The sequence below is a fragment of the Silurus aristotelis genome (assembly GCF_946808225.1).
Source record: "Silurus aristotelis genome assembly, chromosome: 11".
In the NCBI taxonomy this organism is placed as follows: Eukaryota; Metazoa; Chordata; class Actinopteri; order Siluriformes; family Siluridae; genus Silurus; species Silurus aristotelis.
This window is the reverse complement of record NC_139584.1, coordinates 12,776,491-12,800,984: the sequence shown is the minus strand read 5'-3', so window position 1 is coordinate 12,800,984 and position 24,494 is coordinate 12,776,491. Positions and strand designations below refer to the sequence as shown.

The window sequence follows — 24,494 nt, the reverse complement described above, 5'->3', positions numbered from 1 at the left end:
ACATACTATAACGTATAAAAAAAGAAGAATGATGTTTTTTTAAAAACATACAGACAGTAAACAAAAACTAAATAAAGACCAGAAAAGATTCAGGTTTGGTACATAACAAATATTTAATATGATAAACAAGGCAGGGAATGTAATTTAATAAAAGAGAAACATGTTAACGTGTAAATACGCAGGCCTACTCAATCACAGTGATATTTGTATAATGATAATGATAATTTAGCATTCATTTCATATTTGAATGTGTGTGAGTGTGTGTTTGCGTGTGTATGTCTGTGTGTGCTGCAAAATATCTGCTAGCAAGAGTTCATAAACCCTACTAATCAGTCAAAACCAACATTTAAACAATTCATTGCTTTGCTTATTTCTTTATCTGATGCTTATGACTGATAGTAACTAATAGTTACTATTATGTATAACTTATACTGAGCTTAAAAAAAAAGGAGCAAGTTTTGTCAAAGGCCACAAAATATTAATTTAAAATGTGGGAGAAACCTGTATAAATGTCATACAGGCTATGTATTGTTCTAATACACCCTGTGTGTATAACAAGTATACAGTATCTGAGCACTCCAGCCCTTAGGAGTAATATAAACACCATGGCATATATAAGCAAAGATGAAGTAGGCCTTAATTCATTCTGTAGGTCTTTCGTGTAATGTTTATATAAAAATATTATTCAGGAAAACAAACTGTAAATTGTTTGCATTTTAAAAAGATAAATTAGATGAAGTGCTAGAGAAGCAATTATTAAAATGTTTATATATATATATATATATATATATATATATATATATATATATATATATATATATATATATATATATATATATATATATAATTTTTTTTTTATCCTACACCTAAATATGACGATGTTTCAAATATTTATGGAATATCAGCAGATTCTAAATTCAGTGTGTTGACTTCTTTTGTTTCGGTTTCCCGTTAGTATGAAGATTAAGACATACATAATACAAGCACTGAAAAACAAAAATGAAAAAAGGATTAATCCCGAAACATGCTCCCAAATAATTCTTCACCAACACCCATACATGGCACAATGTAAAAGACATGGTCCTCTTATAATGTGATTTAAAGATAACAAATCCAAACACAATAAGTTATTCTAATGAAGTACTAAAAGAGTATAATTATAGTTACAGATATAGATATGACAATCGATTATTGGGTGTCTAAGGACACTATAAGAACATTCACAAAATCAAGTATTTTTTCTTTCTTTTAGAAACGGACAGTAAATAGAAAATAAATCTCTTGGCTCGGAGAATGATGCAGGTCTCTTCATCCCGGATGAAGGTCTTTGTGAGTCAAACAAACTAATATCTGGAAATGTAAACGCAATAGTATTATTAATTAATTAATTCATATATAATTTTCCTCTGATATGATAAATACTACATTTAGATGTTATAGTTCAGGTGCTGCTAGCTGTCAGGCTGTGGTCTGGATGCTCAGGAAGCATTCAGTTCTGGACAAAACTGAGTACCTAAAATGCTAAGTATGCTGTCCCAGAGGAAAAAAAAAAGTACTGTAACTCATCTTTACATTTCTAAACATGAAACCATCTTCTGTAGCAGATCCTCTGTTATAACGAAGTTTAACAGATAACGGATCCTCTGTTGTTGCTTTTTTCTGTTTGGCTGAAGGTAGCTCACTGGACCAGATTCAACAGAGCTACAGTAGATCCAGCAGGTCAGAGGTCAGAAATAATTTTCATATATTTTTTTTAAAAGAAACAGTAGGGGGAGACACATACATGCTTTTCCTCTGACTGCTCTCCCTGAAAGTTTTATTCTTGAAGTTATATTACAAAAATTAAACAGCACTGAATACAGTATTTATTAGTATTATGGAGATTAATGTTGTCACCTGTAGTAGTTTGGTTTAAAAGGTCCATTTTTATTAAGGCCCATATACTTGGCCTGTTCATCGGAAAGCTCCGTAAGGTGAGCATCAAAGTTGGGCAGATGCAAACTAGCCACATATTCATCTGAAACACACACAAAGACAAATACATAATTTTTTAAAATTTTTGCAGATTTGATATTTCGACTATAGCTTAGCCGGTAAAGCTGGTTTTACCCATCTTTTTGGGCAGCAGGTAAACATCCTGTCTGTAGCGGCCTTCTGGAGCATTGTACAGCTCTATTAGTGCGAGCGCCTAAAACACAAAAAACACTGTCAGTCACTGTCACTTGCTTTATGTCATTACTACAATTCATCTTTTTAAATGTCTGCATGAAACCTGCGTTGTAGCTGTGATGGAAAGCACAAATGAGGGCACTGTGGAGCAGCTCAAGTTCAGAAGACGTCCCTGAAAACAGAAGATAATGAGCCATAGTAATTATAGTAATACATAGTCATTTCTGGTACATTACTAAGAGACAAAAGAGAAACGATAAAGCACTTCTGCCAGCAGGATGACCCTTTTCCCATCAGGCCAGATGACATGGTCCACCTGAGAACGCACTCTCTCCCACGTCAACTCTGGTGTCCTGAGACTTGCCTAGATATAGAGAACAACACCACACACACACACACACACACACACACACACACACACACACACTCACACACTCAAGATTGTCGTTCTGTCATTTTTCTGTTCATGCAACTGTTAATGCAGCAAATTAATCCTATGTCTGCAACTAAACCTGAGCTTAACATTAACCTCTTTAAGTCATTTTAATCATCCACATTTTTTTCCTAAAAGTGAAAACAATTCTGAAATTCGGTTCTCACCAAGATATAATAATATACCCACAAACACACAAACAGACCTACATCAACAATTTAATATACTTTGTGTATATAAAGCTGAAAATAACAATATGGATGTGAAAGTATTTTTGCACAAGCACACATACATACTCATTATAATGTTGCACAAAGGAGCAGCCAGATAAGAGGCTTTCAGACTGTTTAATGAAAAGTCCTTTAGTCCTACATACTCACACTTGTTTAGCTCTTGATGCTTATTTCACCCACACAGTATGAACAACAAGCTTAACTTTGGAAGAGCCTTGCTGCATATTGTTCTGAATTAGTCAGATAAACACACCCGGCAAAAGCTGGGTCTCCTTTTATACCCGGGATAAAAAATTAAAAAAAACAGTCTAAGAAGACAAGTGGATGGGTGTAGCTGCATAATGCAATGTAACAGCTTCTTTTTAACTCACCACATCAATCTCTGTGTTAGAGTGGCCCATATTACACACAATGCAGCCGTTCTTCATACGATCCAGCTGCTCTCGGGTTACCACATTTTTATTCCCTGCAGAAACAAATGTTATTGCTCTCAATGAACATGACTCAGGAAACAATATTTTACAGCCTTAAAATGCAGATATAAACAGCAGCTTGTGACCAAAACTTTGAGGGTGGCAGGGTGATGTTAATAATAATATAACTTCAAACCAATAGACTCCTATCTAGTTAATTTAACAGAATGTAATCATTCATTTACAACCACTAAGTGGTTGTAAATATAATATATCAATTAAATAGTTTTTTCAATGCAAAGTTCTGTTCTGAGTGAAAAGGAGCTTGGTGGGTGAGTATTTTTAAACTAGCCCAATCAGGCTTAAAAACTGCAGCATTGGCAACCTTGTCATTAGCTGTCTACATGCTTCTCCTTCCTGAGTATAATTTATGCCCCAGGGAGCCTCTATTAGCACTTCCCATTGTTGCAGGTCGCAGTGCATTAATGGCGCTTTAGAGATGCTTTGAGGAAAAAAAGTGACCAAATCAGGGGAACTTTGGAAGTTAAATAACGTCTTTTAAAATCAACGCTGTTAGTATTTCATTAGTGTTTCAAAAGAACTTGATCTGTATGTTGTGAATGAGGACTTGGAATTGGTGCCACCGGATACTAGTGCACACTATGTTATGAATATAAAGTGCTCCCATTCTTATGCAGCCGAAACATTTGATTTAAATATTCTCCCAGTTCAAATAAAAGGCTCCCCCTGTCTTCTCTTTTTCCCCCCTTGACAGTTCAAACGAACACTGGAGTCAGCATGCACTCTTAAAAGGCTGAAAACAACAACATCAGAGTGCTATGATTGTGTTCTGATTAAAGGTGCAAATCACTAGAGAGAAGCGCTTTGGATGCTGCAGAGGAACTACACGGAAAAACACGCAAGCAGTTAACTACCTGTGCATGTGATCACCATGTCCATTTGGCGCACCACTTCGTTCAGCTTGACAACTTTAAAGCCATCCATGCTGTAGGACAACATCATGTTAGAGAGAAATTTGCCATTAGGTCTTAACTAATAGATAAGTATAACAACTGTTTAAATAATACATTTAGCAATAGGCAAGATTATGTAGAAGATATATAATTAAAATTAACATTTGCACAAATCACAAATCAGCATTTGTAATGATTTGAATTATTTATGACAAAATGTTTTTTACACAAAACATGAAACTAAGATTAATAATGGGGTCATTTTTCACCATTAATGTAATACAGTATAGCCACCAACAAAATTCAAGTCAATCAGCCAATTATCTTGAACTGGCAAATTATTGCATGCTCTTTAAAAATATCAATTGTGAGGCATTTACCTGTGCACAGGCTTCTTTATGTCATTCTACAAGTTTTTTTATAGGATTTAACCTGGCCCATTCCAAAATCCTTTTCTTTTTAAGCTATTCCTTCTTTTTGCTTATGAGCTTCAGGGCATTAATGCAAATTTCTCTTCACATTCAGCTGTATAACTGAGGGCTACAATTTTGGAAGAGAAGCAGCCCTTTAGCACGATGCTGACACCACCATGCTTCACTATGGTGTTCTTTGAGAGAGAAGTTGTCTCCTTTTTGTTTACAAAAAAAAAAAAAAAAACTTATGCCCAAAACAATCGACCTCGGTTTCAACCTTAGACTGTAACACATTTTTTGCAAAATTAATTGGGCTTAAAGGATTTTCATTGTTTGTTTGTTCAGTTCCTGTTGAACGTTATGCTGTAGCCGTTGCTGTTTTTTTTTTTCTTTAGCTACTGTTAGCACAACAGTATGCTAGTTTATTTGATTTTTATTTTTAATTTTTTTAAGATTCCTTCTACCTCATAACCTGTGTTTTTTGTATGTCCATGCCAAGCAATTCAGATATAAAGAGTCTACACACCCATGTTAAAATGGCATGTTATTTGTATTTTTTATTGATATACAGCAACCAAGAATTTTCAAGTAAAAAACAAGTAGAAACGTTTTAGGAAAAAATGAAAAGAATTTAAAAGGGTGGTAACCTGAGTGCCATACATGTGCCTAAAGGAATTATCATGGAATTATAATTCCATTATAATGGTGCTAATAAGCAAACATATCTAACATTACAATACAAGTAAGCCCTTTAAACTAAATAAAAAAACAAACACACAAACCTGCACATACACATGTAGCATTTAGCATTAAACCAATCATTTAGAATTAAATCATTCAAGAGTTCATGGTTTTTCAACAATCTCACAACCTGTATTTATGTGGTATTTATGACGAGCTATTCATTTGCATTTCAATAGTTAATGCGATTTATTTAAACACTGATGAAAAAAACAGATACTCACATTCAGTTTAAATAATCCCTTAAGTGGCAGGTAATATGCTATTAATTGGGGGTTATTTTTTATCTATGATTTATCTATTATACCACAACTGACAGGTATTTTGTATTATATACTGTTGATTTGCGTGTACATTGTCAAAGGGGAAAAACAGAAGTCAATAAGCATTGTGTGTATCTCACCAGGCCTGAAGAGCACAGATCGGGTCGATCTCAGTTACACATACAATGGCTCCCAGAGCTTTGAGTGCAGAGCAGCAACCCTTGCCCACCTTCATACAGAAAATATTGCCTAATCAAAAACACTGCAGAATGAGACCTACAGATATCCAAGGTGCAAGAAATGATGTTTTGCAACCCTTGGTTCTAAAGTGAGTTAGTGTTGACTCACCTCGCCATAACCACAAACCACCACCTGCTTCCCTCCAAACATCACATCTGTGGTTCTCTTAAGACTAAAAATGGAGAGATAATGATGATATGGTGTCAACGTAGAGACACAAGAGTGTAACAGTTTAGAAAGAAATGACACACTGATGCTTGTGCTCAAATATCAGTTCCTCATTTACTATCAATTGTAGTGTATATACAATACAAAGGGCAGCAGGACAGGACAGGAGACATCCGATCGAATTCTGACAACCATGAAAAATTAGTACTTTGGAAACACATCATAATCATGACCACCCTAAGATAAACATTTTGAACATTTCGAATTAACTAGCAACTCTTACTGTGTACTACAGTGTATGTTGTAGGAGAAGTGAGCATTGGTTTCACATTGCATAATGTGAGAAGTAATATAGTGCTGTGTGGGGACTGGGAACCCCAAGCGTATCTTTTTTTTTTCCATTGTTATAGTGGTAGAAATTACAAGCCATCATTATCAAAGTTATTATAAATGTTGTGCTGTTATAGTTATCCACTTATTTAAAAGGTCACTTGCAATGAAAAAGAAGTCTGCATTTAAATGTCACCTCATGTTCTGTCAGTGGAAAGGAAGATGAGGCTTTGTGGCTCCAACAATTAGCTAGAATCCTATTGTACACATTTGACTAATGAGCCTAATATTTGAATATTTCTTACAAGAAATCTGTAATGAGGAGGTCCATGTTCATTTTTTTCATAGGAGAGAAGATAAATTGGTCCCTGGTTAAGAAACTCTAAGATCACTATCAAATGTCTCACCCATCCAAGATGGACTCCCTGCAGCAGTAAAGGTTGTCAAACTTCTGCTTGGTGACAGAGTCGTTGACGTTCATGGCAGGGACACACAGTTTTCCGGCTTTAGAGAGTTGGTACAGTCTGAAAACATGAATGGGTCATATTGAAGTACAGCGAATATATTACTATCATTTGTTATTAAAAAGCATGCAAAAGAATTTGAACTATTTATAGTTCTGAAGACAATATTCTCTATAGTTCTGAAAATGTCAGAATTTGCAATGAGAAGCTTGTTTCTTCAGTTATCGAGCAACTGTTCACCTATGAACTCCAGTGACGCTTTCCTCCACAATTCCTTGAATCTTCTTGAATACACTGGGGTACTTTTTATATACCCAGTGTGTGAGGTCACCACCATCATCCAAAATCTGTCAGCATAACCCCAATTAATGCAATCAATCAAATATCAAGCATTTACTATTAAAAGCTCAAAAGACTACTATCACAGGGTGCTGTCTACGGATTAAATATCTAATATTAAAAACTTAAACAACTTCAACCTAACTGAAGCATACAACACATTAAAATGAAATTCCCTGACTGGTCAAAGCAAGAGAATCGTGTACCATGTTTGCTTGCCAGCCTTCCGTGTTGACACAGCGATCAATGCACCACCAGAAATCATCCTCAGACTCTCCTTTCCAGGCAAAAACAGCCACTCCTATTAAAAGAAGCCACACTGTTTAAACAGTTGGACTCAAATATACTGGATTTAAGGCTGGTTCTTCAACAAGCTTATTATAATGCACACTTTCTTAAAAAAAAATTCTTAAGTTTCTTAAAACTCTCATTGAAATGCAATACATCTTTTTCTTTATCATTTTGGTATTTTTCTGTGCAATAATAGTTTTGTTATTTATCTTTTATTAAAAATGTTCAAACGCTCTTTATCTTCTTTTAATTCATTTTTATTTAATTAATCTTTTATAGAAATGTAAGACTGGAAGCTTTTGTCACCAAAACAAATTCCTTGTAAGTGAAAACATACTTGGCAATAAAGCTCTTTCTGATTCTGGTTCTAAGTACAGTAATTCCCCGTTTATCGCGGTGGTTACGTTCCAAATCCGCCCGCGATGAACGAAAACCCGCGATAAACGGATGCCAGACCAAAAATGCTTCTTTTTTATATGGTTTAAGCCATAAATCATCCTCCCACACACTTTAAACACACACAGAAAAATGTTTGCAAGAATACAGTAATTATATTTTTATTGATAAATTTCATTATTTCACCATAAAACAATTCACTATACTTTTTTTGGAAAATCAGCGTAACAAATTAGTTATGTGGCAAATGTAATTCTGAGATTCGAACCGCAGTAAAGCGGTGGATTACTGCACTTAGCTTATAGAACATAGTTCAGGCTATAGCTCGCATTCCATACATGCTTAGATGGATGTATGGACATAGTAGACTTAAGGTTTTACTGCAGTGGTGGTCAAACTCTGGTCCTATAGGGCCAAACCATGGTCAAATTTCATGCTTACTTTACAGTTTTGCATGCATATCAACTCTGCAAAGCTTGATATTTAGTTGAAATCTCTATCTATAGAAAGCACAGAATCCTCCACAGCGGTTTCTGCAATTTAAAGTTATTCTTACCAATTTCTGCCAGGGAAGCAGCCACTTCATTCTGAGTGGAGTAGATGTTACATGCAGCCCAACGACACTGAGCGCCCAGAGCCACCAACGTCTCAATCAGTACCTGAACAAACCACGTCAAGATTTTTAAAAGGATACAAAAAAAACAAGCATGTAAGGTGTCCATTTATATACCCATGCTGTTCAATTAGTGTCTGATGAAATAACAGTGTTAAGATGTAGCTGCTAGTTTTAAAATGATAAGCTAGTAACAACCACTTTTAGCGCAACTTTATAAAAAAATGGTACAAGTGGTAGCAGATTAGCTACTTCAAAGCTGTTTTAAGACTGTGGAATTTCACCTGGATTAAGACTTTTTTTTTTTTTTTTTTTGGATTATTACTCGCCACAGAGTACAAGTTGATTCAAGTGAAGTCTTGGTCGAATTCTATATCAAACAGTGTGATATTGTGTGCTCCTTGTCAGATTACACAATGATTGTACTTTTATCAGACAAATGGGTTTTGTAGACCTGCGATTAAAGAGAATGATTACATCTGCTTTTGTCAGCGGTCATCTTAAACTGGGATTGTGCAGATAAATTTGTTTGTAGGGAATAGGGACATTTTTCCATTCCGTTAGAAATGTTAGTGGTCCTTCATTGCCACTACAATACTTATAGCTGTCCTGTGAGTTCACCGTCATCTTATTGAGGCTTTTAGGCAGTCAGCCACACTTTGTGATTTTAATTCAAACGTATGAAATGATGTCAAAAAGTCACAGTGCAAAGCCAGTTTAAATAATATGTAGTGTGACAGTGTGACACTCGCAAAGTAGCTTCCACAGCACTGCAAATAAACTGTTCCTTTTTTTCCCTTTTTGAATCAAGACGTGTATTTAAACTAAAAAGAGGAAGCGGTGAAGCAGAACGTACCGCTGTCTGTGCGGTGATGTGGGTGCAGCCGACCACTTTGGCCCCGGCAAGAGGCTTCTCTCCTTGAGCCCTCTTTCTCAATGAGATCAGAGCAGACATATCTGAGGAGAATGAGACAGACAAGTGGATTTAATGATGAGCCAGAGGGATTAGACTGCAAAGCATGCACTAAGTAATGTCCCAGACACTAAAGACTGGCTAAAATATGATTTAGCCATTAAACAAGGCTTTGACTCTTGTCCTGAAGTGTTCTCTGTATTCAAAAGTGTTCCTTATTTCAGCTTTCGGAAGAGAAACGTATGGTCTAAACATATGTATGAAGACCAGGAGCTGAACAATAAGTACGGCTGAATACTGCTGCCAGGAGCAGCCTTTAAACAGTCCTGCTAGGTCACTGAAGAGCACTTTCTGCACTATAATTAGAAGTACAATACAGATTTGTCAGCTTCTTCAAAACCAAACTCGTATTTCCCTCACTAATATCCATTCTTAACTATAATAAACGGACAATGACTATTAAAAATGCAAATATAAATACTATAGTTGTTAATGTGTTGTTTATGCAGTGTATGTTTGAATGAGCTATAGGATTAAGTGGGACATGCAAGAGACAGTCTCACCTTGCTCTGCAATCTCGATCTCCCTTCGGCCAAACTCGGCCTGTTTTATGTTCTTGACACAGAAGTCACTGCTACCTTTAGAGTTGACCTGAGTCTTTTCTCGAGGAGATGTCTCATCATCTGAGCTGTCTGTGTACGAGGCAGCTATCGGACCAGCACATACGAAGAGCAGTCATAGAAGCATATATTTAGATGCGAGGTTTTTAATTAGTTAAATGTAAACATTGTTTTTACTGTAAACACTACAACAAGAAAGTAATAGTGCTCAAGTAGTGGTTTTGTAACAGTTTCCAATACCTCATTAATATTTATGAAATTCTATTAAAACTCTGAGTGTCTGACATTACTCCACTAATTAAACCAGAAAGCCTACTAATGTACCCTTTCACCATTCATTAACATTTAATATATCTATATCCCATATAACTAAACATATAGATGTCTTACATATATACCTTTTTATAATTTACATAGTTATGTCTCTGTTAATAATCCAGTTGTCATGGAGATCTTATCTGTCCATGTTTTTTTGCTCTATCCAGGTTTTGAAGCTGAACAAAGCAATTCATTTAATCGAGGTGCCTTTATTATGAGCAGGACTTTCTGCAGATCCCAACATGGTAAAAAACAAATAATGCTTAAGATAAACAGGTGCTAACTTGTAAGAAAATTCTAATCAGAGCACAGGGTGAGTATTAAAGGTGCCCTTGGTGCAGGTAGTCTTCTGTACTGGTATTAATCAGAATACCACTGCTATTAATCTGCTAAGCTAAGACTGGATAGAGCAAAATTATATATAGTGTATAGACCTTGAGTTTGGAAACAGTGTTCTATTTAATTCAGTGTCAGGTCATTTGCAATAAGAGATCATAATGTGATATGACCAGAGCTGTAGCTGTCAGTGGAGGACTGGGAGATGGAGCGGGACAGTGAGCGGCGGCCCGTCTTTGTGGGGAACTTGCTGAATTCCTGCTTATCCTCTTGGTTGGCGAACTGAATCTGCTGCAGGGTCAAAAAGCATTGCGGAGTTAATCAATGGTCAAATGATTCTATTAACAAGTCACAAAAGGGTCATTATTCAGAAAGTGTCACGGCTTGGATTATTTATTGATGAAAATTTTGAATTTTCCTTCTAGGTATAGTTCAGTATATAGTGGTGAAAACATTGCCTTTACATCATTTAACCTGAGTGTCATTAGTTCCATGTATTGAAATGATTTGCATACTGTTATGAGGCAAAAGTGATAATATGGGTGTTACAGGACTGCTTGCTTTGGATCCTATGATTGTTTGAAAGTGTGTGCTAGAACTGCTGTATACAGTCTCAGCTTTTCAGTTTTTTCTTGCCGATTTGCTTTGCTAGATGTTTTGGTATATGTTTATGCTTTACTGGGCTACTGGTACCCATCAGCCTGCCTTACTCTGTATACATTTTCTGATTAGGTCATGTCAAGTGGAAATAAATACACAGTACACTGGCATTCTGAGTTCTTCATGGTTTAACATCTTCTCAATGTGACCTTTACAAACAGCGTTGTTCTCATTCAAAGGAGGCAACCAAGGACATGGCCCTACTTAAGAACATCTTTAAGGGAACATCTTTAACTGAAGATGATTCAAGACCTCAGGTCCCAAGATCTAAAATACAACCAATCCAATTGTTGATATAATTTAACAAAACATTCTGCTAAATATGCCTCTGTAAATATCCAGTGTCACTGCAAGTCAAAAATATCCATTGTTTTTGCTGATATCTGCTGCTGCATTGGTTTGTGTTTTAGGAGTGGATGTTACTTTGCGTTCCTGTTATGTTTTATACCTATGCACTTAGATATGAACGTGCTATATTTGCATAAATCAGTTCCCTTCATTTGTGAATCAATCCCTGAGTTCAGCGCTTTTTATTGCAGGTTGAATTTACTTTCTTGTTCTTTTTGTGACATTTTGCTGAACCTCGTAGCCGACGAGAGCAACTAGACATAGTGAACAGCAAATGCTTTGTCTATGGCGCTAGCAAGTTAAGGTCGGACATTAACATTAACCAATGCTGGAAGAGGACGTAAAACATCAACTTAAAAAGAAACAAGCTCAAATTGAGGAACTCTTGCAATCAGATAGAGAAGAACATGCGTTAACATTTTATGCAATATGGGCAAAAAAAAAAAAAAGGTTGCATTCATAAATATATCTTTCCTTAGAATGCCTATTCCAAATAAAATATGCTAATTGTCAAACAAATGTAATACCTGCATTATAGCAACGTTAGCTAAAGCATTGGCCTGAGTATATACAGTGAGGAAAATAAGTATTTGAACACCCTACTATTTTGCAAGTTCTCCCACTTAGAAATCATGGAGGAGTCTGAAATTGTCATCGTAGGTGCATGTCCACTGTGAGAGACATAATCTAAAAAAAAAATCCAGAAATCACAATATATGATTTTTAAACTATTTATTTGTATGATGCAGCTGCAAATAAGTATTTGAACACCTGAGAAAGTCAATGTTAATATTTGGTACAGTACCTTTGTTTGCAATTACAGAGGTCAAACGTTTCCTGTAGTTTTTTACCAGGTTTACAAACACTGCAGGAGGGATTTTAGCCCACTCCTCCACACAGATCTTCTCTAGATCAGTCAGGTTTCTGGCCTGACACTGGGAAACACGGACTTTAAGCTCCCTCCAAAGATTCTCTATTGGGTTTAGGTCTGGAGACTGGCTAGGCCACGCCAGAACCTTGATATGCTTCTTACAGAGCCACTCCTTGGTTATCCTGGCTGTGTGCTTCAGGTCATTGTCATGTTGGAAGACCCAGCCTCGACCCATCTTCAATGCTCTAACTGAGGAAAGGAGGTTGTTCCCCAAAATCTCGCAATACATGGCCCCTGTCATTCTTTCCTTAATACAGTGCAGTCGCCCTGTCCCATGTGCAGAAATACACCCCCAAAGCATGATGCTACCACCCCCATGCTTCACAGTAGGGATGGTGTTCTTGGGATGGTACTCATCATTTTTCTTCCTTCAAACACGTTTAGTGGAATTATGACCCAAAAGTTCTATTTTGGTCTCATCTGACCACATGACTTTCTCCCATGACTCCTCTGGATCATCCAAATGGTCATTGGCAAACTTAAGACGTGCCTGGACATGTGCTGGTTTAAGCAGGGGAACCTTCCGTACCATGCATGATTTCAAACCATGACGTCTTAGTGTATTACCAACAGTAACCTTGGAAACGGTGGTCCCAGCTCTTTTCAGGCCGTTGATCAGCTCCTCCTGTGTAGTTCTGGGCTGATTTCTCATCTTCCTTAGGATCATTGAGACCCCACGAGGTGAGATCTTGCATGGAGCCCCAGTAAGAGGGAGATTGACAGTCATGTTTAGCTTCTTCCATTTTTTAATGATTGCTTCAACAGTGGACCTTTTTTCACCAAGCTGCTTGGCAATTTCCCCGTAGCCCTTTCCAGCCTTGTGGAGGTGTACAATTTTGTCCCTAGTGTCTTTGGACAGCTCTTTGGTCTTGTCCATGTTAGTAGTTGGATTCTTACTGATTGTATGGGGTGGACAGGTGTCTTTATGCAGCTAACGACCTCAAACAGTTGAATCTAATTTAGGATAATAAATGTAGTGGAGGTGGACATTTTAAAGGCAGACTAACAGGTCTTTGAGGGTCAGAATTCTAGCTGATAGACAGGTGTTCAAATACTTATTTGCAGCTGTATCATACAAATAAATAGTTTAAAAATCATACATTGTGATTTCTGGATTTTTTTTTTTAGATTATGTCTCTCACAGTGGACATGCACCTACGATGACAATTTCAGACCCCTCCATTATTTCTAAGTGGGAGAACTTGCAAAATAGCAGGGTGTTCAAATACTTATTTTCCTCACTGTATATATATGTATATGTGTGTGTGTGTGTGTGTGTGTGTGTGTGTGTGTGTGTGTGTGTGTGTGTGTGTGTGTGTGTGTGTATTATTACACAGAAAGGCTGATTAAATAGCACTAGGCTTTGGTCTATATCTAAATGATATATTTATAAATAAATTTTTAAAATAATTTTTTTGTGAGACTTGTCACTGGTCTAGCACTACACAACAAGCTAGTTTCGAAATGCCCCTGTGCAGCTAAACAGAGTTTCAAAAGTAACTACAAGCAGATGGGGAAGCTGGCATCAGCACTGAATAAGCCACTGTTTCCAATCCCTTACCGATGACGATACCTAATGACCATGAGTCTGTAGAGTGTGACCTGAAAACAGACTACAAGAAGACTCTACTACAGAATTCACATTTTACCTTGTTCACTTATTCTTATATACCTCACTTATATCTACTCACTTATATCTAGTTCTTCCACTACTCTTAAATGTGGATTTTGACAGGCTGAATGTGAGTTTAAATCTGACACATCATGAAAAGCAGAACTGAAAACTTTAATCTGCACATGCAGGCCTACTACAAACCAAACTGCAAGCAAAAATATACACATCAATACATGGTTTGGAATGGCACATGATTTTGGACCGCTATAACATGAAACAGGTTAGGAAGGAAAAGAAGGAAATGCTTCGGCAAACATGCTTACAGACAAGGAAAAACTGGTTATAGAACTGGTTAAAAAAGAACAGTCATGCAATAAAATACCTTCAAAACATGAGAGCTAGATGGAGAAAATCCTGAGTGCCTTCTGCTCTACCTAGCAATAGAAAGTCACTTGTTTGAACATTAGGATGTGGACCAAAAGCTACAGTGAAAATCTCTATGCATAGAATAATAACCTGATTTAGTTACAATTACATGAGTTCTTGCTTTTTTCGTCTATGAAATCATTTCTGAACATTTGTTAAATGTATTCTGTAAGAGTAGTGCTGGTTTTTCAGTCGGTTCATTTATAGAAATAGATTCTAAAATCTAACAGCAAGGAAGGGAGCTTTTTAATTTTAACCAGGTTAAAAAGTAAACCAGAGCAAACCAGTAGCACTAACACATGATGTAGACGAGCAAAGCAAAATGCTGCATTGTGAAATGCATAAAGTACTAAAATATATTTACAACTGCAAAAAGGTCAAATACATGCCACCAGACCCTACAGGGTTATTATACCCATCCGGATATTCTTAACATTCTTACTCATACTTAAGATCCCTTCAGTCACATTTACAACTGTTTTCGTGAACTTTGGTCCCGGGCATTCATTTTCACCTGTGTGAATCTTCTCGAACACATTTCGCCCAATTTAATAGGAAGTCGATCGAGGTTCTAGGTTCGATCCTAAACAAAGATTAAACCTTTGATTTTCTTCCCATCCCTTTATGGGTTTCTTTGCGGTTCTGCTAATACTGAGCTACTCCAATCCTGACCAGGATGAAGTAGTTAGTGACAATGAATGAGTGACTGTGTAGAGATGTAAAATGTAAAAAAATCAACCTCACATCCAAGCTGTTATAGACTAGTAAATGAATGATCAGTTTTTTTAATTAGATTTATTTCTATAAAGCAGCTTTTTTTTTTTTTTTACAGAATTTAACAGTTAAGGTGAATGGTGTGCATTTATCCCTGATGAGCAAGCCACGGCGAAAAGAAAAGACTTCAGTTGATAGAATATATCATAAAAGATAAATGTACCAACAGCTATCACTCGAAAGTGATGCAGTATTGTCTTAATATCATGAGGCATATATTATATAATCACATATTAGCTTTGTGGTATTTGTGATGACTGCCATAAACTCAACCCTTTCAGTATTTCATGTAGCATTTCAGGTCGGAGATCTGTGACCTTAGCGTGACTCAATGAAAACTAAATATCCATGTGTGTGGTTTTCCTATACCAGCTGTCCTTATCTAATCTAATGTGGTATCTCTATTATAAACAAATTGTAGACAGTCCTGCATAAATGTGTGGTAACTGTTCCAATTCAAAGAAATGTGAGGACAAGCGGTAAAAACTAAGGCCTAGAGGCAAACATGGAGGTTTGGCTTCCTTTTTGAGTATAAATGAGGAAGAAAAGAAAATAGACCAAGAATAATAAGATTTGTGGAAATATTTGAATTCCATGCTGGAGTAAAGCTTTGGGCTAAAAACAAGAGGAAACTATGGAGGTGTTATGAGTCAAAACTGCAGCACATGCAATGCAAAGTTGACACAACATGCAGCTTAAAGCTTAATATTTAAAAATAAAATAAGATCAACCCCTTCAAACTGAGGTCTGATGTCCCAGAGATTAAAGAAAATAATGACGAAAGGGGAGAAAAACACAACACTGTGACATCAAATTAGAATGATGTTAATTAATTTATAATGTTATGCTTCATTAATTAGGTTTACTGTAGATTATGACAACAGAAGAATTTTGAGAATAAAGTCATGCGACAAATGCACTATTACTGAGTGTTAATAAAAGCCACAAAGCAGCACCAGAGTGAGGAACTATAGTGGCCTGCTGAAGAGAAAAATGTAATTGAAAAGGAAACTCAAAATCTAATTAGGCTTATTTGATTGAATGATCCCACCTCAATCAAGGTCTAAGCAAGCAGAGGGATCAAAGTTCCCAATACTAAATTACGAAACTCTAATCACCTCATTTCTAAATAAGTAGAAATATATTGGCCTTTTTTCATTGAGTTTCACCACAAGATTGCAAAACATACCTGTGTATGGTCACAGTCATCCATGTTCCCTGCCACTAGGTCTTACTCCTGTACTGCCTCTTGTATAGTGTTACCATTGCATATAAATGCGACATTCCCACGAGGGGGGGGGAGGTTCCTGAGGATCGCCAATGATCCTCACGGTTAAAAAGTATCTGTGGGAACTGTGGGGTAAGAATATACCACTCCTGAATCACCTGTCTTCTTTCACCTTCTGGTGTACTGTAACACCACCCCCTCAACCTTTCTCCACGTACAAAACCACAAACACACAATCTCACAAACACCTGCTGTGGTTGTACTATAGTCCACTTTCACTATGCAAATTCTAGGTATGTAGATTTGTGGCAGTTTAGTGCCTTTGAAATATTAGACCTCGGTCCTCTCCTGAAGAGCAGGTAATAAAAAGGAATCAGGACTAAATAAATCTTGTTTATTTAAGCTTCATTTGAGTCTACACATACACACATAAAAATCCAAACACACACGTTTTCTTTTTTAAATACTGACCTGTGATTTAAAATTTCCAGGTCACAAGATGTAAAGACAGACAGCTAGCAGTGCTCTAGCAGAGACCCAATGACATGCTGAGCAGATGCTCCTAAGGTAGTTACTATGACCCTCTTAATACCTGCTGGTGTCCTGGCCATCATCCATTTTCCATAATCCCATGCCTTCTATTATTTATGTAGATACGATTCTAGTTTAAAAATACAAAGAAATTATGAAATTCACAAATACACGCAGCCAAAACCACGTTGTGTTATATAGGCTTTGTACAATGTTCTTCAAATTTATATAGTGCTCATAGCGGTTGAAAGCACAGTGTCTATTATATCAGACTAATCTAGTGATTTAAAAAAAGGCCAGCCACATCCACAGCCGGCATGACACATAATTGTTAAACGCCACCGACTGCAAAAAGTGTTGCAGCATCAGGATCATTAATGCTTCACTACAAGCGCATCGTCCCTCAGCATTTAATGTTCTGCAGTCTTTTCAAATCCATCTTCGCTATAGTGAACTGAATTAAACTGCCATGAATGACAGTCAGACACACACAAAGGCAGGTTCCATTATTAAAGCGACTAAGGTAAACAGACCAAAGGCACTAGGTAACATTCAAAAAACATAGGCAGGCAAAATATTAGGCAATGTCATAAGCGATTAAGAAAAAGGAAAGCACTCATGTTGAGGCTTAGGTGAATTAATGAGTGAATTAATGATAGTAACTAATCCTTCACCAACTATTTGTTGCTCCAAAGCTTGAAGAATAACTTTGGATGCAGGAGGTTAAACAGGGATCTCACCTAATGCCCCACACCATTTTGTAGCAACACTCTATTGCATAATAATATACTCTGGATGTATTCATTAACCCTGGTTTGTCTTTCCAGCTATTATGTTTACTTATTTGTATATTATATGATGCTGCTTCAAATGGTTTTGGACGGCAGAGTTTTGCACACTTTTGCGGTTTTACCCTGATATTAGTGCCCTAGATCCAAGTCAGTAATATTAATGTGTACTATACTATTAGTTTCACCACTGTTTGTAATTCTGTCTTTCTCCACTTAATTAAACAGGACATTGTACATGTGTCTAAAACTAAATTAAGTCTCCGAGATGCCCGTAATGTTTCATCATGGTCATAGACCACCACTCAAAAAAACTGGCAGGCAAAAAAACTCTTAGGTTGACTTGAGTAAAGTTGAGTTCTGACACCTGACTGCAAAATAAGGATCATGCTGCTTAATAAAGCAAGAATTTCAGTCTTGGAAAGAGTAAGAGAAACTGAAAAACAGAGAATAAAGAACAGAGAACAGCAGAGGGAAAAAAAAAGAGAACGTGTGCTTGCATTTCTGGAAAAGCATCTTGAATGACATGATTAGAACAAAAAGGCTGTTGTTCTGGTCTGGTCTGGTCTGATTGCAGCTATATAAACTATTGACACCATCAGTAAAAGGATCCTTGACGAGGTTATGTGGATATTTAAAAGTTTGTCATGGTTGGCACAATCATGCAGTGAGCAGCAATGTTTTGGATTGCCTATAGGTTCGCCGGTTTCCTCCCAATGTCCAAAAACCTCAGCAGGATTGGCTTTGCAAAACTTCCTCTAGGTGTAAATGGTGCCTTGTGATTAACTTGTACAAGCATACAGGTTACATTGAGTCATGATTTTCAGGGAACAGATGTGATTCTTTTTTGGATCCCAACTAATAAACATGTGAGATGCCTCAACCCTCAGTCCTGCTTCGTTGACTTGCTGACTTGTGAATTCACTGAACCACTGGCATGCGTCACTGACCCTGTTTTTTTGGCCCTGATTTAACCTGCGACCCTTGGTGCTTCAGCAACCCTGTCCACAGGGAAGTACGTGTGTTTACTTCAATATCTGCCCGCCTTATAGCAGTCAGGCCTTGTTCTATGTTCCCCAGGACTTGTTACAGCCCCAAATCCTCAGACAACACCATTTGTTTAGCTCATGTCCGATTCCATCCCTGGGCCTTACTTTTTGGGGTTTTTTTTTTTATTTCATTTTAAAACTATGGATTATTTCTGTCTACTTGTTCAACCTGTTAAAAAAATATGAATCAGGACAGGACAACTATAATTATTTCAGTGTGCCTGTTAAATATACTTTGAGTAATCATCCTTCCTGTTCCACCTGCACAACCTTCACCGTGTCGGCAGTCCTGAAATTCCATGACTTGACTGAAATGAGACCAGCTGTAAACCATTCAGATGAACGCTTGCAATGTAAAGGAACAACAATATCTGAGTAATCCTCTGTTGTCAAAGAAAGCTTGTAAGTTTAAAACCCAAAGCTTCAAACATAATAGGTCTTTTCAATACAGATACAATGCTTTCCATATATCTAGCCCACAAATGAAAGGAGTTCATTAACTGTTTAAACATTGTCGAAGAAAAATTAGTTTTATTGTTTCCAAATCAAACACTTAATATTTCAAGAAAACATTACATATTAGCTTTGGAACAGTTGGATAGGCTAAATCAAATCTTGAGTAGGCCTATATCGTACAAGAAAAACAAAGACACGCTACTGGTGACTATCGAAATATCTGATCATCCAAACTGAGAAAAAAACAAAACGAAGAGGAGAAGAAGAGAGCAAAGTCAGCGATGAGATCTCAGTAGGTAGCACTGAACCATGGCCTTATTCCAACTCTTGGACTGTGAAGTTCAAGGGAAACTGTTCCCATATGAATTCATGTGTCATATTTCTCATAGTTCAATGCAGCAAAATCTCTCCCCTTGTTGAAGTTCAGGTCACCCAAATCACAACAATACTGCTCATAATAAGACCGAAATGATCTCCCGCAATTCCTGTAATGAAAGAAAATAGGCCTAATGCTTGCAAAGGAAACAGTGCATGTTTTGTTTAGGTCGCTGCAATTGTCAACAGTGATGGGGAGGATTCTGCCTGAAGGTATAAGCAGTCTTGGATTCTGTGATATTTGACCTGTTGTGAATAAGTACTGGTTACTCAGAGGGTATTGGAAATGAATTTGTGGTCTTACTACATGCCGTGTTACTATTTAGCTATATTTTAAAATATGAATAAACAATTATTATGCCAAAACATTACAAAGGGAAAAGTTAAGCCGCAAATTCACCATTACAATTGATATGTAATTTGGTTGTTAGGGATTTAAGAAGGAATAAATGGGATTTGGGTTTCTTGTTCACATGCTTTAAAAAAAGATTTATCCCATCATTAATACAAAAGCATTATTTCTTATGTAAATTCACATCTTCTTGCATTTCTTTACATTTCACTGCAAGTTGTATTCAGTCAATAACTATGGAACAAATAATATCTTGGATCTTGAAGCGCTGCTGGTTCCATCTTTAATTCACTATATATAAAGCCAGTCAGTCTAGAAACAGGTGGCACTGAATAGAATGTTGAAGAGCAGCAGGAATCTGCATGTAGATCTGTTGTGTAACCAGTTGAGAAGTGAGTGGGCTGAAGAGTGGAGTTACTCAACCACACATACACACAAGTGCGTGTGGACCCATAGGCTTCTGCACATGTATGACCTTCTGGCGACTTGATGCACAAATTTGCATACTGCAATCAAAGTTATTCATTGTCTGCAAGGAAACAGAACTGTGTAATTGCACAATAATCTGCCACAACATTAAAACCACCTGCCTCATATTGTGTAGGTCCCCCTGTGTGACACCAAAACTCTGGCCCACCAAAGTCTGGATTTCACCAGACTTCTGATGGTGTATTGTGATATCTGGCAATAAGACGTTAGCAACAGATGCTTTAAGTCCTGTGAGGTGAATCCTCCGTGTACATAGGAACACATCCCACAAATGTATGACTGAAATAAGATCTGGAGAATTTAAAGGCCAAGTCAACAACCATGAGCACTTGGATATGATTCTCAAACCATTCCTGGACAATTTTTTAATTGTCGTAAGGCACATTATCCTGGTTGCCATTAAATAACACCTTGAAGATGAAGGTGTGCATTTGGTCCCAAACAGTGCTTATATAAATGGTACGTGTCAAAGTAACATCCACATGAATGCCAGGACCCACGGTTTCTCAGCATGAACATTGTCCAGGGCATTACGCTCACAGCATGGGCACTCTTTTTCAGCCATTTGTGAGATTGGACCAGTCAGGCTAGCTCCCCATGCACATTAATTGGCCTTGACCCTGTTATCAGATCACTGGTTGTCCTTTGTTGGTGCACTATTGGTATGTTCTATTGCATACTGAGAAAACCCCACAAGGGCTGCAATTTTGGAGATGCTCTAAACCAAGTCCTCTAGCTAGCACAATTTGGCCCTTGTCAAACTCTCTAATATAGATACGCTTGCCCAGTTTTACTGCTTCTAACACATCAACTTTGAGGACAAAATGTTCCCTTGCTGCCTAATATATCCCACCCACTAGCAGGTGCCATGATAAAGAGATAATCAGTGTTTTTCCAATTTACCTCTCAGTAGTCATAAAATGATGCCTTATCTGTGTATATACAGTAACTCAGAAAACTGAGTACACTCCTCCCATTTCAGTAGCCATTTTAGTAGATCTTCTCAATGGACAATACTATAGAAATGAAACTTGGATATATTTTAGAGTAGTCAATGTGTAGTTTGTATAGTAGTACAGATTTTCTGTCCTCAAAAAAAACTCAACATACAGCCGTTATTGTCAAAAAGCTGGCAATAAAAGTGAGTACACCCTAAGTAATAACAACTGTATGTCGTGTAGCCATGCAATGCCACAGGTCCTATTCATCATGTTCATGTTTTTTTCTGCTTGACAGAACCTCACAAATGTATGCATCTTATATTAAAACAGTTCAAATTTGGTGTTTTGAGTACAATTTTCTCATACTGACCACTGAATGTTCATCATGGGACCTCATGGCAAAGACTCTCTGAGGATTTGAGAATTAGAATTGTTGCTCTCCACAAAGATGACCTCGGCTACAAGATTATTAACACCCTGAAACTGAATTACAGTACAGTGCCCAGAGTCATAGAGGTTTTCAAAGACGGTTTCCACTCAAAACAGACCTCGCAAGGGTCGATTAAAGAAGTTGAGTCCTCGTGCTGTGCGTCAGGTGCAGAAGCTGCTTCAAAAAACAGACAGGAGTGCTGCAGCATTGCTTTAGATGTTGCAGAAGCGGACGGTCCGCGTCAGTGCTCAGACCATACGCTGCACACTGCAACATGTCTGTTTGTATGGCTGTCGCCTCAGAAGACTTTTCTGAAGTTGGCTCACAAGAAACAACAGTTTGCCACCAACAGTTTGCTGAAGACAACCTGTGCAAGAGCATGAATTATTGAAACCATGTTTGATTGGCTCAGATGATGTCCAGCGCCCGGGTGAGAAGTACCAATAAATTTGTGTTTTGCCTACAGTCAAGCATGGTGGTGGTAGCATCATGGTCTGGGGCTGCATGAGTGCTGCTGCTACTGGGGAGCTGTGGTTCATTGAGGGAAACATGGATTGCAACATGTACTGTGACATTCTGAAGCAGAACAGGATCCCCTTCATTCAGAAACTGGGCCGAACTGCAGTTATTTAACTTGAAAACAAACCACAAACAAAGGAAGGTGAAGGTGATGGAGTGTCCAAGTACGTCTCCAGACCTGAACCCTATTGTAGCACCTGGGGGCATCCTTAAACAGAAAGTGGAGAAGCACCAGGTGCTAAACTTTTGGCCAACCAGTGTGTTATACTAAAAATTATTGCAGGTTAAATCATGTGTGGCTTATTCCTCAGTATAGTGTGATCTTGTGATAATAATACAAACATGTTTAATTCATATCTATATATAAATGCTGGGACACTCCTCAATCTAATCGAATGTATTATTATTATTATTATTATTATTATTATTATTATTAACCATAATGTACATTCTATAATTAGTGTCTAAAAACAAAACCTTCCCAGTAGTGCACAGACCCAAGTGTCATGGTTGGAAAAGATTTGCATCACAATCCACAGTCTAATTATGGAGTGAACATTGAGCATTGTTTCCACAATCACTTCTTAAAAGGTTCTTCGGAGTAAAGCTTTATTCACGCGGAACGAAATATAGAATAACATCAAACAATTCCAAGAAATCTTTGCCTAAAAAAAATCCATGTTTTTATTTTATTTATTTTTTGCTCCATCTTTACATCAGTTGACATTAGCTGATGTGTAATTTGGACTTGAACATGAATCACATGTTGCAAAAATGAATCTTAGTAGATGATGTTTGCTGGTTCACATTTGTGACTAAATAGTGATTGTTGATCTTAAATCAAGGTGACTGTAGTGGTAAATAAATGAGCAGCTGAGTAGCATTGGGAATGTGTAAAGAACTTGGATTAACGTCGACGTTCCAGGTTTAGCTGCTCTTTCGGAGAAACCTTTCAGTTCCTGCAACCACGTCCTTGTTATGAATGAATACACGCAGTGTTGATGGAATAACAGGCTGAAGTGAAGCATCTCTTACCTTCTTGAGGCTCTTGTGCGTGTTGACCGCAGTGAATGCGGCGGGCAGCTCGCCGGCGCTCGCCTCGCTCTTCTTGCACACAGTCAGCGCTGAGTACTTCTCCGCCACATTCTCACTCTCCTTGAATTCTTTACTCGCCTGCTTTACCTCCGATTTCGCGTCCACCACGGCGTCCGTCATGATGCCCTATTAAATGAAAAACGCTTTCAAAAAATTCGTGCGATCGCCGGTATTTCCTCACCTTATACGCCTCGGAAACTGTAACCTTCCGTGATGTCCTCTAAGCCCTAACACTGTACCACTGTAGAGATAAGCGAGACAAGAGATTACACCAAACGCGAACTGGAAATCTCCCGAATTAAAGATGAAATCGTTAGAAATATCGATGCACAACACTAGATCTATTTATCCACAAAAGTGATTTTGCGGCTCAAATGCAGATGATCGCAGATTATTCGGGTTTCTGGTTGTCCGGCTCGCGATAGGCAGCATCAGCTGTGGGCGGGGCTTCGAGGCAAAGCACCCAAGCACCTGCACGCAGAGGAAGCGCGTGGGATGGGCGTGGCTTTCCATGACCTCACAACCATCATGCGAAAACGCTGCTTGAAGCTCGTGTCCCAAATACAGTCCTGAAAGTGTGCACTTTGGTGACGTCCACAATATGCAAAACTCGTCTGATTTCTCAAGAGGGCACGTGAGTTGAAAAAATGTATGCATTGAAAGAGTCGGTTCAGGCTTTACGCTTCTTACGGCATATAGAGAGGACAGCTAATGTGAACATATCATGACAAGCAGCTCTGTTGGTGTCTAAAACGTGTCAGGGGCTTGGTGTGGTTGAATATTTGTCAACAGCAACAACTTATCAGAGTTAATTCACTTG

At 37.6% G+C, this 24,494-nt stretch overlaps 1 protein-coding gene across 6 annotated transcripts; it reads right to left on the bottom strand.

Annotated features, from left to right (window-relative positions):
* Nucleotides 1–943: 943 nt before the first annotated feature.
* Nucleotides 944–24,166, bottom strand: ahcyl1 (adenosylhomocysteinase-like 1; the record flags this gene model as incomplete). Of its 6 annotated transcripts, none has more annotated exons than XM_083553526.1 (17): nucleotides 23,615–24,166; nucleotides 10,841–10,958; nucleotides 9,957–10,085; nucleotides 9,337–9,437; nucleotides 8,424–8,526; nucleotides 7,387–7,481; nucleotides 7,082–7,188; nucleotides 6,785–6,901; nucleotides 5,988–6,051; nucleotides 5,780–5,868; nucleotides 4,184–4,254; nucleotides 3,207–3,301; nucleotides 2,435–2,533; nucleotides 2,273–2,341; nucleotides 2,110–2,188; nucleotides 1,897–2,017; nucleotides 944–1,350 (listed from the first exon to the last, which is right to left on the bottom strand). In XM_083553526.1, the coding sequence occupies exons 1-17, from the start codon at nucleotides 23,792–23,794 to the stop codon at nucleotides 1,344–1,346; spliced, it is 1,644 nt and encodes a 547-aa protein (XP_083409652.1). In that variant the 5' UTR covers nucleotides 23,795–24,166. The 6 variants fall into 6 exon arrangements, with proteins under 6 accessions (XP_083409652.1, XP_083409650.1, XP_083409654.1 ...); XM_083553524.1 differs by having other exon boundaries at nucleotides 9,957–10,100; nucleotides 23,615–24,147; XM_083553528.1 differs by lacking the exon at nucleotides 23,615–24,166 and adding an exon at nucleotides 16,611–16,742 and having other exon boundaries at nucleotides 9,957–10,100.
* Nucleotides 24,167–24,494: the final 328 nt, after the last annotated feature.